The sequence below is a fragment of the Rhinoraja longicauda genome, chromosome 2 (genome assembly GCF_053455715.1).
Source record: "Rhinoraja longicauda isolate Sanriku21f chromosome 2, sRhiLon1.1, whole genome shotgun sequence".
Taxonomy (NCBI): domain Eukaryota; kingdom Metazoa; phylum Chordata; class Chondrichthyes; order Rajiformes; family Arhynchobatidae; genus Rhinoraja; species Rhinoraja longicauda.
Genome location: NC_135954.1, coordinates 67,138,949 through 67,155,806, shown reverse-complemented (window position 1 = coordinate 67,155,806; position 16,858 = coordinate 67,138,949). Strand labels below are relative to the sequence as shown.

The window sequence follows — 16,858 nt, the reverse complement described above, 5'->3', positions numbered from 1 at the left end:
GGAAATATTTTCTCAGCATTCATAATTTTAAACACCTCAAGCAAAGAAAACAAGAGACCATCCAATCCCTCGCAGCTAAAATTTTCCAGATTTAGTAACATCTTTACAATTCTCCTCTGTACTCTTCAGAGTAATCACACTTTTTCTGCAATGTAATGACCGGAACTACAAGCAGTACTCAGAATTTGGGTTACAGAAAAAAAGAAATGTGATTTGTATGCAAGTCGCTCATTGCATTGATCAAATATATTTACATTCAGCACAACTGGTACCCTAAATCTTCCCCATAAAATGATACATTATCAAATCAACCATTGTTGCACAGGTGTCGTAATACTGGATCAACGATCACATCCGGGTAATATATCGGTTAGATGCATAGAGTCTCTTGCCCAGGGTAGGGGAATAGAGGACATAGGTTCACGGTGAAGGGGAGAAGATTTAATAGGAATCCGAGGGGTAACTTTCTTACACACAGGGCAGTGGGTGTATGGAACAAGCTGCCAGAGGAAGAAGTTGAGGCTAGGACTACCCCATTGTTTAAGAAACAGTTAGACAGGTACATGGATAAGATAGGTTTGGAGGGATATGGACCAAGCGCAGGCAAGTGGGACTAGTGTAGCTGGGACATTGTTGCCAGTGTGAGCAAGTTGGGCCAAAGGGCCTTTCCACACTATCACTCTGACATCCAACACAAGAGAAACAGAATTAATAGAATGGTTGCCTTTTATTGAAGTCTCCCTCCAAAGGGCAATGTCACCGATTCATAGTCTGTTTCTTTGCCTAATAGCTGCAGAATAATAGCATCTGAGCCAAAGTATAACCACCATGGTTTTATTGAAATGTTAAGCGTGCAAAAGGACCAAGTCATCCACTCCTGCTCCCACTCCATCATTCTGTGATTCTGCAGATTTATGGCTCTTTTAACCCAATCTAAACAGATTCAACCAACATTCTATGCAGAGAAAGAATTAATGCCTCAGGTCAATTAACTGAAGAATTAAGAAAACAAATGTGTTGTACATTGCTATAGACAGATACCAAGATTGTCCACATGACAATGCTGTTGGAGTTGGTCTGGTTAATACACAAGACTGTTCAGAAAACATGTTGAACCCAATTTACCTCCCACAATTGAAATGCAAGACCATGCAAGAAATGTTTGTTGATCTGACAAGGGACAGAGAGCTCCCATCTTGAAGATAGACACAAAATGCTGGAGTAACTCAGCAGGACAAGCAGCAACTCAGGAGAGAAGGAATGGTCCATTAACTTTTTGGTTATGCACAAAAAAGTGACAAAATTTTTACTCAAAAAGACAAAATAGTTTTATTAAACATTTTTTCCTCAGCTGTTAACAAAAATCAACATTACTAAAGAACCTAGGCAATACACATACAAGTACTCAAGAAAAACAATAAAATATGAATTTATAAATAAAAATCGTTCAGGTTTCAAAATTAACCCATGTTTCAAAGCTGGTCAGAATTCCTTAATTTGAGTATGTTGCATCGGCTCAGCATTAGAACAGAAGTTGAGTTGATTATTTCATGATCCCATTGTGTTTCATAGGTATAAACCAAGGCCTTTGAATAGTTATAACTTTCATATACAAGTCAAATGGCATATGAAGACCTGACCGTGTATCCAAGCTTCAATTCAGCAGCTGCATTTCATCAGTGGACTCTGAATTTGCATTGGTTGATCAGTTCCAATCATTCCAAAAACCAAGCGAGCTCCAATTCCACAGAAATAGTGCACGTCAAGTTATATTTTAAAATCACACATTTACAAATACCAATGAAACTTTACAACAATGACTTTAGAAACTAGATATCAATAAAGTAATGAAAATAGTCAGAATAATTTGCTGAGCCAAAGCTATTGCAAGTTGGAACTAAATCACTTGCCCAGATAAAGCCTGTGTTATTTTTCCTACTTGCAGTTTAGTTTTTTTAAACTTGACAATGTAAGCAAACAGATACACAAAAAAAAGATAATATGGTGACGGGGTCTAACCTCAAATCCTCAAGACGGATTTAGTACAAGCTTGTAATATGCGCAAACAATTTTTTGGTAAACAAGACTAGACTACTATCAATAAAATGAATCAAAAGTACATTTGATATTTATGTATTTAATCAATGTATCCCAATGTTCCAGGTTCAATGCACAGGTCAGTTCAAATCACTTGCAGTCAATGGGAAATAAACAAATTGAACTTTATACGACAAGCGCAGATTTTTAAAACTTGGGGGCAATAACTGTACATCCAAACATTTCTCCACAATTTCCTTCAATAACAGCACATCCTGCAGTTAATTTTCCTCATCATCTGTAGAATAGGAATGCCATGTCAATCTCTCTTCGTAAAATGCAATCACAACCTGTGGACACTTAACATTGGCTTCCTTGGATGGGACCAGATCGGCATCATCAGAATCCTTCCTAATAGGGAGTTAAATGAGAAACATTTATACAATGTTTAGCTATGTAAAAAGCATTCTAAAGACAACATTTTGAAAGCAGACTTTGATTTAATGACAAACCTGTGCAGTAAAAGTAATTCTGATGACCAAGAATGTAAATACTAAAATCAATGCAACAGTCAAACCAGGTCTAAAGCATTAAAGCACATCGGGCAATTTTGGTGCCAACAACAAGGTCGTTTGGACAGAAAATGGACAATTGAATTAAATTTGCCGTAGCTTTATCACTAAAATCCCACATGTGCTAGAAATAAGAACTGTATAGTGAAAACAGATGCATCTCAATTCTGGAAATCTAAATAAAAATACTCAAATGTTCAACAAGTTAAGCGTTTACATAAAACGGTTCATTTTTATATATATTTTCCAGTTCTGATGAGCACCACCCAATAGCTCCAACATCAACCCCGTAATGGAATACTTCAAAAGATTGGTAATTGTCCACATTGGCGGCAGCCTTTCAGGCCTCATGCAATTAAGGCATGCAAAAAATAGCTCCACGGAGGACACAATCTCTCTTGCAATACATTCAGCCAGATCACTTTGACAACAACACAGATCAGGATCCTATTCGTTGACCACAGCTCAGCCTTGAACACCATATAATAGTTTACAACTATCAAATGAGATAATGTGGCCCACGAAAAATGAAATTCTCAACTAAAATGGAAAATAGACAAATTCACAATGTAGTTCTTACCACTTCATCAGAAACATCAATTCGCCACTTGAGTCAGTTGCACCAATGATGCGTTCTGGCTCCAATCCTCTTGCAAAACCTCTTGGTTGATTGTCAGTCTTAGGAGGGGGAAAAACGTGTTATAATTAGCATACTTCAAAAATTGAAGTTGTGTAAAATGTGAATGAGCAAACAAAGAGACTGTATAAAATCTTGCAGAATATCAAAGGTAATCCAAAAACAAACGAGTTATCAGTATTTGGGGCCAATCAGTTTTGAGTTACTCAGGAAAGACCATTTGGGGCTGAAAAGTGCAGCCTTAAAATTGCATCCAGATATAGCTATCTCGGGACCTTAGAAAAACAATCCATGATTAAAATAGTTACATCTTTGAAACAAAATTATGCAAAAATACATTATTCGTACAGGAATTTACAATCACCAGTGGAACGTTTTCAATCATTTCATGTCCTCTTCTGCACTAATCTCACCATATTACAATCTTTCATCTCAATTACCATTAGAGTCGCAAAAATGCCAAACGTTCAACTGCCCTTGGATACCTCAATTACAAATATTCCTTTTCTATTTCCAAATGTCAATGTTCTTCAGAAAATATTAATAGGCAAGGGTAGCAAAGAAATTTAAGACCAGAGAAACACAAAGAGAGGCAAGTAACAATTCAAAGACCAAGGTGGAGAGGCTCAGTGGTTGAATGGAAATGTCAAAGAATAGGATTCAGTCGACTGAAATGGATCATTATAGGTTGGGAAACAGGGCACAAAAAATAATAATTCTTCAGCATCACCCATGGGCAAGAGCGCAGGCAAATGAAGTTTCTCCAAAGCTTGGCTCTTATGCTCCAATTGTATTATCAACTAGATCTCACTTTGCTTGGCATGAACTATTAATTTTTCATTGACTCCATCTCTGGTACATGTTCAAACTGATTAAAATCATGCCAAACTCTGCTAGCTGCTTTGAATCATTACTAAGTTGCAAACCACACATCACATCTGCCATTATTGCTTCCATGAAGACAAACATTTCAATTTAACAAAAAGTCTTGCTCACCAGCACAACACAATTATTTTTATAGGTTTAACCTCCACTATCTAAACTCTAACATATATAAATTTACTCGACTAAGTGGACCCGTTGGGCCCAAACCACTCCTGCATTGGTGCACCACCCTCTCCTCCCCCTCCCTCCCGGGAGCAACCCCGCGGTTCCAATAGCAACGTGCCTCCCAGCCCGGGCGGCCGCTACTGGTGGAGCGGGGGTGGTGGGGGAGAGAGTCCTGTCCCATCCCGGTGCGGGGATGTTCAGTGGTAGACGGCAGCGGCTCTCCCACTGTTGCTGAGCCGCTGGACTCTGGGCGGCATGGGGAAGGCGCTGAGTCAGCCAGGGGGAGGAGGGGGAAGGCGCAGCGCCAGGCCTCCACCAACTCCCGGCCTCACTGCTGCTGCTGCCGCCTTTCCCCATGGCCCACCTCGGGCTCGCTGTTACCCGGTCACGTCCAGGCCCAGGCTCCGGCTGCTTCCCCCGGCACCAGGCCTGGCTCTCTCGCCCCCAAGAGACAGGCGGCCGAGCCCTGCTCAACGGGCCCTAACAGCACAGGCGCAGACGCATTTGTTCTTCGCACGCACGGATGCGGCAGCCAGATCAGTGGAGCCCCAACTGCGCCTGTGTTTTTTAAAACTTTAAAATGTGAATAACTTTTGAAATATAACACCGATTTCAATGAAACTTCTTCCGTAGAACCACGGGACAACGGTAAGTACAGTGGGCATAAAACTGTTGCCCTATCATGTACCGTTTTGGCTGTAGTTCAGGAACAAGTGAAGAAACGAGAGTTTTAGTATATAGATAGATAATGGAAACTTATTTGATGATTAGCATCCTGTTAATTTTGTCAAGATAAGAAACAGAATGTGTGAAAGTTTAACTTTCCTATCGCATCCCTCATTCTTGTAAACTACTGCATGCCTTTCTCCCCACACACCTACAGCTTTTAAAATGCTCTTCAATCCTTCATTCTAATCTAATCCTTTAATCCCTTTGCACCTCAGCTAACTTTAGAACACCTTCAAACATCCAGCATTCATTCATGTTTTTAGTGCATCTTTTAACATACGACTTGACTTAAATTTAACCAGAAATTAAACAGCAAAATTTAAAAATCCAAATATGCACATGACCAAGTTTACTGCTAGTTTAGAATATAAATCGCATTGAATCACAAGCATCAATGTTGATTACCCTGAAACAAAAACAAGCGTTCTCACTTACAACTTCAAATTGGCATCCAAATATTAAATATTAATATTTGCTAGCTGTTATGCAGGTGGCAATAAGATGTAAATTGGCAGCAGAGTAATAATATAAATTAAAACCATCTGCTACATACTTCCCTACTGACTAGGTTTTCACTGGTGGGGTGGAATGGGAATAACTAAATGCCTGGGGTCCCTGAGTACTCCACACAGACCAATCTTGTACACTCATCAACGAAACACAAGAGACATGGCCAAGGAGCATAATTCTTGTTTATCTTGAATGAGAAATAATGCAGTTGCAGTTTTGTTGCAAACAGCAACGGTAATTTCTATCATTTAGACTCAAAGTAAACAAGTTGCATCAGCTGACTCAGTTCTGAAAACATCAATCCAAAAAAGTCTCTTACTGGGTCCTTTTTCTTTTTTGGCTTGTTTTCTTCACTTTCATTTTCGGAAACAGATTTTCGTTTGAATCCATCTGTACGCTCTTTGGTGGCTTTTTGGGAATCTAGAAATTCCTGGATCAATTCTGGACAATCCAAATTGTCCTCAGGCTCCCACGTATTATCAGCACTAAAACAAATTCATATCAAATAAAAGCTTACTCAAAAAAGCATGAATCCCATTAAACAAAGTAGATTTATTCCAAACGTAAAAGCGCAAAGGGCAGATCTAATTCATATTCTGTTTGCGCAGGGAAATCATGTCCAATTTGTGCCCAACCCAGTTCTTAAAAATGTAAAGAACAATATCCAATGTTATTGTAACCCTTTCAAATTAACAATGTTTAATCTGCGTGCACCGTACATTGGACCTCTTAGATACAAACCTTAATAGAAGTAATTTGTACTAATAATTAAAGAAACAAGCAGAATGTTGAGTAGCTTTAAACATAGCATCCTGGTATTGATGACATAATATCCATCCTCTTAACAAAATAGTTCACTTCTTTTATATAGCTTAACTTTTATTCCTCTTACACACGTTAAGGCCAAATAAAGTGCATCCATATTGGAAACTTGAGTGAAACTTTAGAAATGTGAAATGAATATTCATATTTAGATTTAAAGTGTCTAAACAGTCAATAGCAGGTATTAAGGAAATGGAATGTTGCTGTACCCGACATTTGCTTTGTATGAATCTTATTGTGCATTAAAATATTAGGTACACTTATACCAGGGACATCAACCCGATTTTAATGTTGAACAGATTTTATGAGTTGAATGACAGAAGAATATGGATCTGAACTCTAATTTAACACCAGCATTATTGTATAGTGGTAAAACACTATCAATGGCCATCTTTATCCAATGTCCTTCAGGAACTGAAACAAATATAATATGCAATGTGCGGAAATAGCCCTTAAACCCAAACAGTTCACGAGAACCTTTCTCATCTAAACAAATGACACAAGTCATTCCCCAATGCATCAATACTATTCCCTTAATGGTACCATGGTCTGATTCTCTACCAGGTTTTTTGGTGATTATCTTGTATTGATAGCTGTTCAGCACATAGTTCCAAATTGTATTAAAAAAAAAATTAAAATCCTGTCATCATTTTAAAGCCTCTTAGAACTCAGCACCCTGTACACTTGCACTATATGGGCCAAGTCAGAAGCCAATTAACCTACAAACGGTAGATCTTTGTAGTGTGGGAGGAAACCAGAGAATCTGGAGAAAACCCATGCGGTCACAGGGAGAACATACAAAATCCGTACAGCTAGCACTCGTAGTTAGGATTGAACCCGGGTTTCTAGCGATATAAGGCACCAACTTTACCGCTGCGTCATTGTGCTGCACCCCAACTTTTAATTCGACCCAGAGACATAAACATTAATGCCTGGTTTGCTCACTTTCCAAAATTGTCCTGTTAAAATATGTTTCAACTGTTAGGGATAGATACATTTTGGTGAGATCTTTGTGTCCCTATCAAACCCAGACTCTTGCCGTCCAAATAATAAGTTTCTCCAATTCCTCCAACTCATTCATCAATTTTGAACCTTGCATGTCTATTCTGCATGATCATTAAACGTCCTTCTGAAATGAATTGGTTCTCCTATGTATTTAGTGTCCATCTCTACAAATTTGATATTCCACAAATTAAAAATACGTATAGGAGCCAAATGGTATAATTGAGTCGCACACACTTTATTTGCATACGTATTTATTTTAAACAGATGGGAATAAATATGACCAGTGGGTAACTTTAAAATATTAACAGACTGCTAGTTTTTGGCAGTGGTGTGGAATCAGTCTTCACATAAGGATTTCACAGCACCATGTACTGCAACACATTGTAAAATCACTTCCACTAATAATCCTGCAACATGAAAGAAAGACACTATCAATGGACATTGAATTTTATGATCAAATATCCAGTAAGGCACAAAAAACATCCAATGATTTGGAGACATTTCTACAATTATGGGTGCAAGTGGAGACCTTTAAATTATGAGTGTTACAAAATAATACTTGATTTTATTTCCAAACTTGAATTTCTGCAGATCAACAGATTTCAATCAAAATGGTATGCCCATTTCACCACCCAACATTCAAACAGAATGTAAAAAAATAAGAGTTTGCTTTTACAGTAAAGATCCTTACTCTGTAAAACCTTTCCATTTCAAAAGATATTCAACCCTTCCTTGTACAACTCGTCTGTCTAACACTCGTTCAACAATATATTCTTCAGGCTGAACATCTTCAGATTTTTTTGTCTTGCTACCTTGTTTCTTTCCCATTTTTGCTGCAAAAAAAAAAAGACGATAAAACACAAAGTATGCAGTAGCACAAAAGATTTCAATATTTACTTTTAAACCTTAATCTAAATTAACAAAAAAAAAATAATGCTACATTTCCCAATGTTCCCCATTATCTTACAAAAGGAGCCCAAGCTAAGGTTGGAATTTGGATTTGAATAGTGCTCCAGTTTTCTCCATTATCAACTGTTATGCTGAGTGGAACATGCTTACATTATGGCACAAACCAACAAGCAATATAGGAGCTTTTAAGGTGTCCACACAATCACTTCGCCATTAAGTGTTAAAAAACTGACCACTGGCACCTCCTCAAATCCATGTACTACAGCTAGTTAGCTCTAAAGACGAGCACTTGGACAAAAGTTAAAGTGCCTGCTTGCAGGAATATTGCAGTTTGAAACTATAATATGGGAAAGCTGCACTAATTGGGTGGCTTCCCAATTGGCAAAAAAGAAATCCATAAAAGCTTAAGAAAATTCGATTTCATCCAAGTAATCTATGATCATTACCTTTTAGCCTATTTCTTAGATTTTATCTCTAAAATTAACCTTAGTGTTAATGGCCTACTCCTGCACCTATTGTCTATTGTCTATTGTCTATTGTGTATGCTTTATATATCATTACACAAAATGAAAATAATATGATTGGATCGTATCCCAACATATACAAACATAAGGTTTCTTGACACATGGAAACACTAAATGACTATTTTCTCTCGCAAGTACTGTAAAATAATCTCCCATGGGCAAAGCAAATGACTACTTAAGCAGTCACTCAAAACTATTACATAAAAAATATGCAGACACTAAATTAAAGTAGTTGAAATTACAAATCAACATGCATGCGCTTAAGATGCATCACTACTTTACCAAATTAAAACAAATTTCACCCCACAAAAAGTCAATTAAGAAATGCAAATATCATAAAACATAGGCTTAAATTTAAAATTGCTTGATAATAAAGGCCAATTGCAAATCTTTAAATATGACCAATTTCTGAATCACTAACAATAATGTTGCTCTGACTTAATTTTCCTTACCTCATTCATCCATAGAAGCAAATACACAGAGAAAATAGGCAGAGAAAAATTGCTGGAGCAACTCAGCAGTTCTACCAGTATATGTGAAGGGAATGGACAGACGACATACAGGGTGTGGACCCTTATTCAGACCGATGGAGTAGGTGCGAGAAAGGGGTGGGGAAATTAGGTCTCTTTGAGCTTCCTCCCCACACTCCATCAGTCTAAAGGTTCCCAACACAAAACGTCTGTCTATTCCCTCCACAGATGCTGCTTGACCTGCTGAGTTACTCGGACATTTGGATTTTTAAAAAATCTAAGCACATGGAGGCCAAATGTTGCAATGAACACAAAACAAACTCGCTCTTGCTTAAGCTCAGCACAAGTTTTCAGGCAATGCCGTTGGGCTAGGTAAGGAGAAACTGGTCAGTCACGCTGCCAAGTAATATTAATTTGTCATTTCTGGGGAAACCATTTATGCATACAAAACACAAATGTCTCAACTGAAGTCAGCTGTGATGTTTTCTTTCTTCCCCCACTTTGAAATCTAAAATCCCAACTGTCAGATCCCAGAACCACTGATAGCATTAAAACAATATTTCCAATCATTGGCAACAAGAAGCAATAGTTGGAAAACTCGGTAATTTCTTCACCTTACCATCTTTTTACAGAGTGATCGGCCAAAGCACTCAGAGCCCACAGTAGTGGGTTAAGACAATGAGTGCACAATACTGGCAATTTTAGTTTATGAAGTAAACAAAAGAGCAGTTGGAAGAACTCAGCAGGTCAAGCAGTATCTGGAGAGAAATGGACAATGTTTTAGGTTGAAATTCTTCATCTAGACTGAGAGTGGAGGGAATGTAGCCAGTATTAGGCAGGGAGAGTAATCAGAGCTGGCAATAGGTGGATACAGCTGAGGAGAGTTTGAATGGCAGATAATAGTAAGGTGGGGAAGGAACCGTGGAGATAGCAACGGAGGATTGGAGGGGAGAAATTAATAAACGGATGCAGATTTTGGAATCTGATAGGAAAGGAAGGTGGAGTAGAAAGGAAGGGTGGTAGCAGATGTGAAGAGGGCGGGAAAGGTGGGCAGAGGGGATCAGTAGGAATGTATGAATGAGGAGGAAAGAAATTGGGGGACTGGGGTGTATCGTTAAGGTGAAAAATGGGAATCTGGAGCCAATTAGGGTAGATCAGAGGACAAAGGGACATGGATTACCTGAAATTGCAGAATTCAATGCTCATGTCATTGGGTTACAGACTATTCGAGCAGACTATCAATGGCTGTTCTTCTAATTGTGTTAGGCTTCACCCTGGCGATGGTGGACGCAAAGTACGAGCACATTGATATAGGAATGGGAAGGGGAAAAGTGGTTGGCAATTAAGAGATCCAGATGGTCATAGTTTTTACCATGGAGGTGCTTAGCGCAGCAGTCACTTGCTCTGCTTTTTGTATCACTTATGTGGAAGAGGCCACATTAAAGCATTGAATGCAAAAGACAAGGTTGGTGGAGGTGCAAGTGCATTTCTGTCTCTCACCTGCCAAGCCGAACAGCACTTCACATGCCGCCTGGGTCTACAATCCAACTTACGAACACCAATTTCTCCAACTATAGTTATCCTGCACCCCGTCACTTTATTTCCGTCCATCTACCCTGGTCCTGTCGCACAACTTTTTCCACCCAAATCGCATCAACTTCTCTCTCCCCCCCCCCTCCCCCACACCTTCTATTGGGCCCTCTTCCCCCACCACTGCTCACCCCTTTCGTCCTTGTCGTTCCCATCCTCAATTACCATGTCTCATTTATTTATGGGAATAAATGAGACATGGTAATTGCAGTGGTGGGGGAAGAGTGCCCAATAGAAGGTGTGGGGGGGGGGGGGGGGGGGGGGGGGAAAGAGAAGTTAATGCGATTTGGGTGTGGAAAATGTTGTGCGACAGGACCAGGGTAGATGGACGGAAATTCATATTCTTTTCTAGAATCTGCAAATTTTTATTCTCATTATCTCCGCCCTTCCATCCCCATCTTGCTTATCTGCCAATCAACCCCTCCTTACCTTTATCTACATTGCTTGTCAGCTCCCCCCCCCCCTTATACTAGCCACTTCCTCTCTTCTCTCAGTCTAGAATGGTCTCAACCTAAAATGTTGACTGTCCATTTCACTCCACTACCTTCCCAGCCGAATTCTTCCTGCTGCTCTCCTTTTTTTTTTGCTACAGATCTCAGTATCTGCAGTCTGGTGTTCTTCAATCATAATTTATGAAGATGACTAGTTCATCAAGTTAATGCACTGAATATTTGAGCTGTACAACCCAAGTTCCTGGTTTGAATACTGGTCTATTTTAAATGCAAATCCTAACTGCACAGCAAGATACAACGTCCTGTTCCTTCCACCTACATCCAGGACACCTTATATATTCTTCAACAGTTCAACTTTTCTTTTGATTCCTCTCACCTTGTTCAAATCAATGGCATAGCCTTGCACTCACATGAGCGTCAGCTATTTTTGCTGGCTACGTTAAACACTTCATTCCAAACACACTCCAGCACCATACCCCAACTCTTTCTCTCCAACAAAGTCGACTGCATATGGGCTGCCTCCTGCACTCAAGCAGAACATCAATTTCAACACCAACTTCCACCCTCTCCTCAAGTTCACTTGGACCATCTCTGACACATCTCACTTTTTTCTTGATCTATCTATCCCCAATTAAGGAGAAAGTCTATCCAGGTACCTATGTCCCACCCTCTCTGGCAATGACGCTATCCCTTTCGAACAGCTGATCTGTCTCAGCTGAGGCCTAGGACACGAGATGTCAGATCCACTATCACATCCGAGGTCCTTTCTTCAGGACATCCAGTTATGGATGGAGTCCTCATCCGCCTCTCCCTGCAATTTTGCTCTCATACCCTCATCATCAAAGTGAAACAGGGATAGAGACCAGAATTCAGATCAACCATGATCTGTTGGATGCTCAACAGCCATAGCATCCAACTGATCATTCTCCAACATTTCCGCTGCCTTCAACGAGCTCCAGCCAAGTCACATCTTCCCCTTCCCACCCCTTTTTGCTTTGCCGCTGAGACCACTTTCCATGACTCCTTAGTTCGCTCTCCCCTCCGCATCTGCCCATCCCCTGGTACTTTCCTCTGCATGCACAAGAGGCGCAACACCTGTCGTGATATTTCCTCCCTCATCTCCATTTAGAGACCCATAGAGCGCTTCCATGTGAGACAAAGATCGACATGCACAACTGACAATCTATTGCATTCAGTGTTCTTTGTGTGACCTCCTCGACATCCATAAGACCAAATGTAGACTAGGCAACTGTTTGCCGAACACCTTTGTTCTGTCCCCCAGGACCACCACAAACTCCTGGTTGCTAGCCACTTCAATTCTTCTTCCCATTCCAGACTGACCAGTCTGCCCTTGGTCTCCTCCAATGCCAGATTGAGCATACACACAAAATTGGAGGAACAGCACCTGATGTTCAGCATATGTAACCCACAATCCAATAGCATAAACATTAAATTCTTCAGTTTTAACCACTCTCCTTTCTCATCAACCCAGCTATCCCCTGCCACATTTCTTTCCACTTTCCTCCCCTGTTGTCGTCCCCTCCCTTTCCCATTCTCCATCACTCATGCCTCCCTACCCTGTGTCCCCATTCATTCCCTCTACCAACCACCCCTCCTTCTGCTTCGACATTTCACTCCCTACCTTTCTCATCATATTCCATCACCTGCAGTTCTTTTCTCTTCTCCGCTGATCAGTTTCAGCCTTGGTTACTACCCATACTTTCTATTGCCCAACCGACCCATCAATCCTCCTAATGTGGATCCACCTATCAATTGCAGTTCTTATTCTCCCCCCCCCCCCCCCCCCCCCCCTTTACCAGTCATCAGTCCATAGGATCCCAATCCAAACATTATTTGTCCATATCCCTCCAGAGGCCACCCACCCACCAAGTACCTCTAAGACTGTTTGTTGCTCAAGATTCCAGCAGGGGCGGGGGGAGAGAAAGAGGGAGAGGGGGGAAAGATGGAGCAGCGGGTGAGAGGGAGGGTGTCAGAGGGTCTGGTGAAGGAGCACTGCCACTTACGGATGCTGCTCCCTCTCCCTTTCCCCCAGCGATATCTGCACCGCTCCTCTACTCTTTTTCCCAGCCCCGTCTCCCTCTAACACTGCGAAATAAGAACAAACACAAGTGAAACTTCCCTCCTTGCTGCTGCTGCTCACCCTGGGGATGCGGGGCTTCTGAACAACTACACTTGTGTTTGTTCTTATTTCGCTGCGTTAGAGGGAGACGGGGCCGGAGATAGCGAGTGGAGCAACGGCACAGATCTCGCTGGGGCTTGGAGAGAGGGAGGGATGGAGCAGCACCCGCAAGTGGCGGCGCTCCTTCATCGGACCCTCTGACACCCTCCCCGCGCTCCCACTCTCACCCTCTACCCCGGCTCTCTCCCAGCCCCCCCCCCCCCCAGTCTCTCTCCCAGTGGTGGTCACTGTATTTTTTCTTCTTTTGTAAATAATTGTATACCTACAGTATAAATATATTTCAATATTTCAGGCTCTTTTTAAAAAGCGAATCTTATTTATTTGTTGCCATATAAACCTAATGTAAACTAACTTAATCGAACCTAGTTTAACCTTTCCTAATCTAACGATACCTAGTCTAAACTTTTGAGTTCATTAAATTTATAAAACTCACACTTCTTTATTTTTTCCTACGACCTGCAAAGAAGTGCTAAATATATAATGTGGTCCTCATGCTGAAAGGGTTGGAAGGACCCTGGGCTAAATGATTACAACCAAAACGCAAATGGTCACTTAAAAAAGTCACTGGAGGAAAGCTAGAAATAGCACTCCAATGAGCACAAGTAGAAAAATAAAGCAAAAATTACTTTCAAATTTAAATCCTGTAGGCTATTTCAAAATCATAACTTTGCTGCTCAGTCAGAAAAGGTGATCTATGACTAAACCGAAAACATTTCCTGCAATCTTTTTTTGCAATGTTGGGCCTTTCATAGCTAACATTTTAAATTTATAGGGAGGGGAATAAACTAATTTGTCCCTCATCTTTCAGCATGAAAATAAGAAAGGGCTGATAGCTGGTCCAATGGACTATGCAAGCAACTGATCCTACAAATAACTGTTACTATCCCATTTTACACAATATTAAACTCTCATTTTCACCAAAGTGTTAAGAATAAAAAATGACAGTCGGCAAAACATAACCAATGTATAGACTGCAGGATTTTCAGAAGAGGTTTTGTAATTGTACTGATTCAATTACTACCTAGTGAAAGCATGCAAGTAAAACATAAGTGGAAAAGAATGTCACACCTGGATGTCAGAACATGGTTAAAATGAACCCATTCAAGTTTCGAACAAGACATGTCAAAATTTAATAAATTACAGATTAATGAGACTTTTCGCACATAATTAAAATCTCAAACAAACCTCTTACAATTGCTTTAGTTAGTGACATTAATAGTTATAAACCCATCAAGCAAATTTAAAATTTATAATAAATATCAATAAATAATTGAGTCCCATTGCCTAACTCCACTGAACCCATTTCCCACTAACCAGGCCCTTCCTAAATCAGTTGTACAATAGACAATTAGATTTTTTTAAAGTTTCCCACGACCCTCCACCAAATTTTGCAGATTTTTAATTAAAGTCTGCCAATTTGCAATTTTATTACCACCTTTAACATTAGGAAAACAGCACAACAACTGCAGTGCCTATTTCATTTTACTGAATGCTTGGCTGGTACTGTTAAGAAATTGTCAACCTCATTCTGTGCTCAAAATGGCAGATTTGGTAACATAACACGAGTTCACGTTTTTATTTTGGAGCATGGGAATTGACAAATAAATTTTACTCAACGCGCTACATAACATCAAATTATCATAAACTGTAAATGGGATATATAACATGATGCATTTTCTTTATTATTTGTAAACATGGATTAACTCACTAGTAGAAACAAGGCTAATAGGAGAAAAAAAGGATTCTTCAACCGTAGTCATCTTCTAACTGTGTATCCGCCTACTCAAGCCCTGGGGAAAAATAATCAGCAATTGCTCACACATAAATAAAGTCAGCATTTTAAACACTTACATTTTGGAGTAATCAAGACAATAATAACTTTTAAAAACCTAATTAAATTCTTTAAATTATTTTAATTTAAAAGGGGACATAGTGGAAAATACCAAAATGTGTTTACAACTGTGTGAAGCAGTCAACGGTCAACTTCCCGTGAACACTTCAATAAATTCAAGAAGTCAAAACAAATTAATGAGTTTTATGATTCAAGCCGAAGTGCATCTAACAACTCAGTTTTTTTTAAGAACTCGAGATAGAAACTGAAATATGCTACACATGGAATACACACAAGACAACGTTAAACTTTTACTAAATTTTCCACGCGAGCAACCCGATTACAACCATTAACAACATGTTTTTCCATACATCCTATTCATGCTGCTTTGTTCTCAGAAATAATATAAACAGTTTAATCTTTGGTTTACCTCAAATAAGAATTAGTCTAGAAATTATTGTACTGAATCCAAGCTGTTTAGAATGCCTAAATTTTTAAGGACTTGTATATATGCCTTTGGCAAGATTACGTCTCCTACTAATCTACTCACTAACTTTATTAACCAAACAACAATCTTAAATACAACACTCCACTTCCGCACATATTCAGTTAAACAATGGCCGCTTAGTAGTATTTCTAAATTAAATTAACCTAATAAGAAGCCACATAAAGGAAACAAGATAATAAAAATGTGTTAAAAGAATAATTTAACCTGGCAAACACTAACGCAAATACCAAAGAACAAATCAGTTTTTTTTAAAGACACCAGACTTGAAAGAACGAGATCGCCACCCTCACAGAAAACAAAACGAAACCACTACAACAAACCGCAGGCTCCAATGAGTTTGACACAAAAATATTCTTGGTGTGGCGCCACTACCGCCCAAAACAAGTAAACAGAAAGCGCTGGGCCCACACGAACCGCGTCCACTCAATGCAAACACAAGTTGATCAATTCGATAATCGGGCCCTAATTAGCCGGGCCGCGTCTATGCGGCGCGGCTTCAGGGAGCTCCAGTGCAGCCGTAGCCATTGGAGCTTTGATGGCAGCTGGCTAGCTAGCAAGGCCACCGCCACCGCCTGCCTGCTCGCTTGCCGCCCTACCTGCCCTTTCCTTTTCTTTTCGCTTCGCTTCGCTCCTCTCTCTCTCTCTCTCTCTCCTCTGCTCTGCTGCTCGTCTCCACCACTCGCTCACGGTCCCGCCAAAACCACGCGCTCACACAGTGCGCACGCGCGGGCGGGCCCAGCCAGCTTTCCCTTGTTGTTTATAACATTTAAATCTAGGTTAATAACCAACTAACTAGTGCTTGTAAATTAAGAAAAAGCTAATCCAAAATATGTGAGTTGAAAGAAGGAACGAACAGAAAAGCTATTCATTTTTCACGAGACCTCGGGTTTGTCATGTGATCTGGAATAAATTGTTGGGAATTATTTAGCGAGACTTTATGAGCATATTTTGATTATTTTATAACTCTCTGTTGATGTTAAAAAATACATAGCTTCAGCTAAAATATTTTTTG

The 16,858-nt window shown here is 40.0% G+C and overlaps 1 protein-coding gene across 2 annotated transcripts; it reads right to left on the bottom strand.

Annotated features, from left to right (window-relative positions):
* Window positions 1–1,324: 1,324 nt before the first annotated feature.
* Window positions 1,325–16,582, bottom strand: LOC144605324 (chromobox protein homolog 3-like). Of its 2 annotated transcripts, none has more exons than XM_078420463.1 (6): window positions 15,769–16,396; window positions 15,216–15,297; window positions 8,054–8,195; window positions 5,855–6,020; window positions 3,190–3,287; window positions 1,325–2,448 (listed from the first exon to the last, which is right to left on the bottom strand). In XM_078420463.1, the coding sequence occupies exons 2-6, from the start codon at window positions 15,265–15,267 to the stop codon at window positions 2,319–2,321; spliced, it is 588 nt and encodes a 195-aa protein (XP_078276589.1). In that variant the 5' UTR covers window positions 15,268–15,297; window positions 15,769–16,396; the 3' UTR covers window positions 1,325–2,318. The 2 variants fall into 2 exon arrangements, with proteins under 2 accessions (XP_078276589.1, XP_078276580.1); XM_078420454.1 differs by lacking the exon at window positions 15,769–16,396 and adding an exon at window positions 16,443–16,582 and having other exon boundaries at window positions 1,326–2,448.
* Window positions 16,583–16,858: the final 276 nt, after the last annotated feature.

Coding starts and splice junctions, on each gene's coding strand:
- LOC144605324 (XM_078420454.1), bottom strand. CDS start 15,267: ATGACTACGGTTGAAGAATCCTTTTTTTCTCCTATTAGCCTTGTTTCT. Junction 3,288..5,854: donor CAAAAAAGAAAAAGGACCCA/GTAAGAGACTTT, acceptor CCCCCTCCTAAG/ACTGACAATCAACCAAGAGG. Junction 2,449..3,189: donor TTGATGTTTCTGATGAAGTG/GTAAGAACTACA, acceptor ACTCCCTATTAG/GAAGGATTCTGATGATGCCG.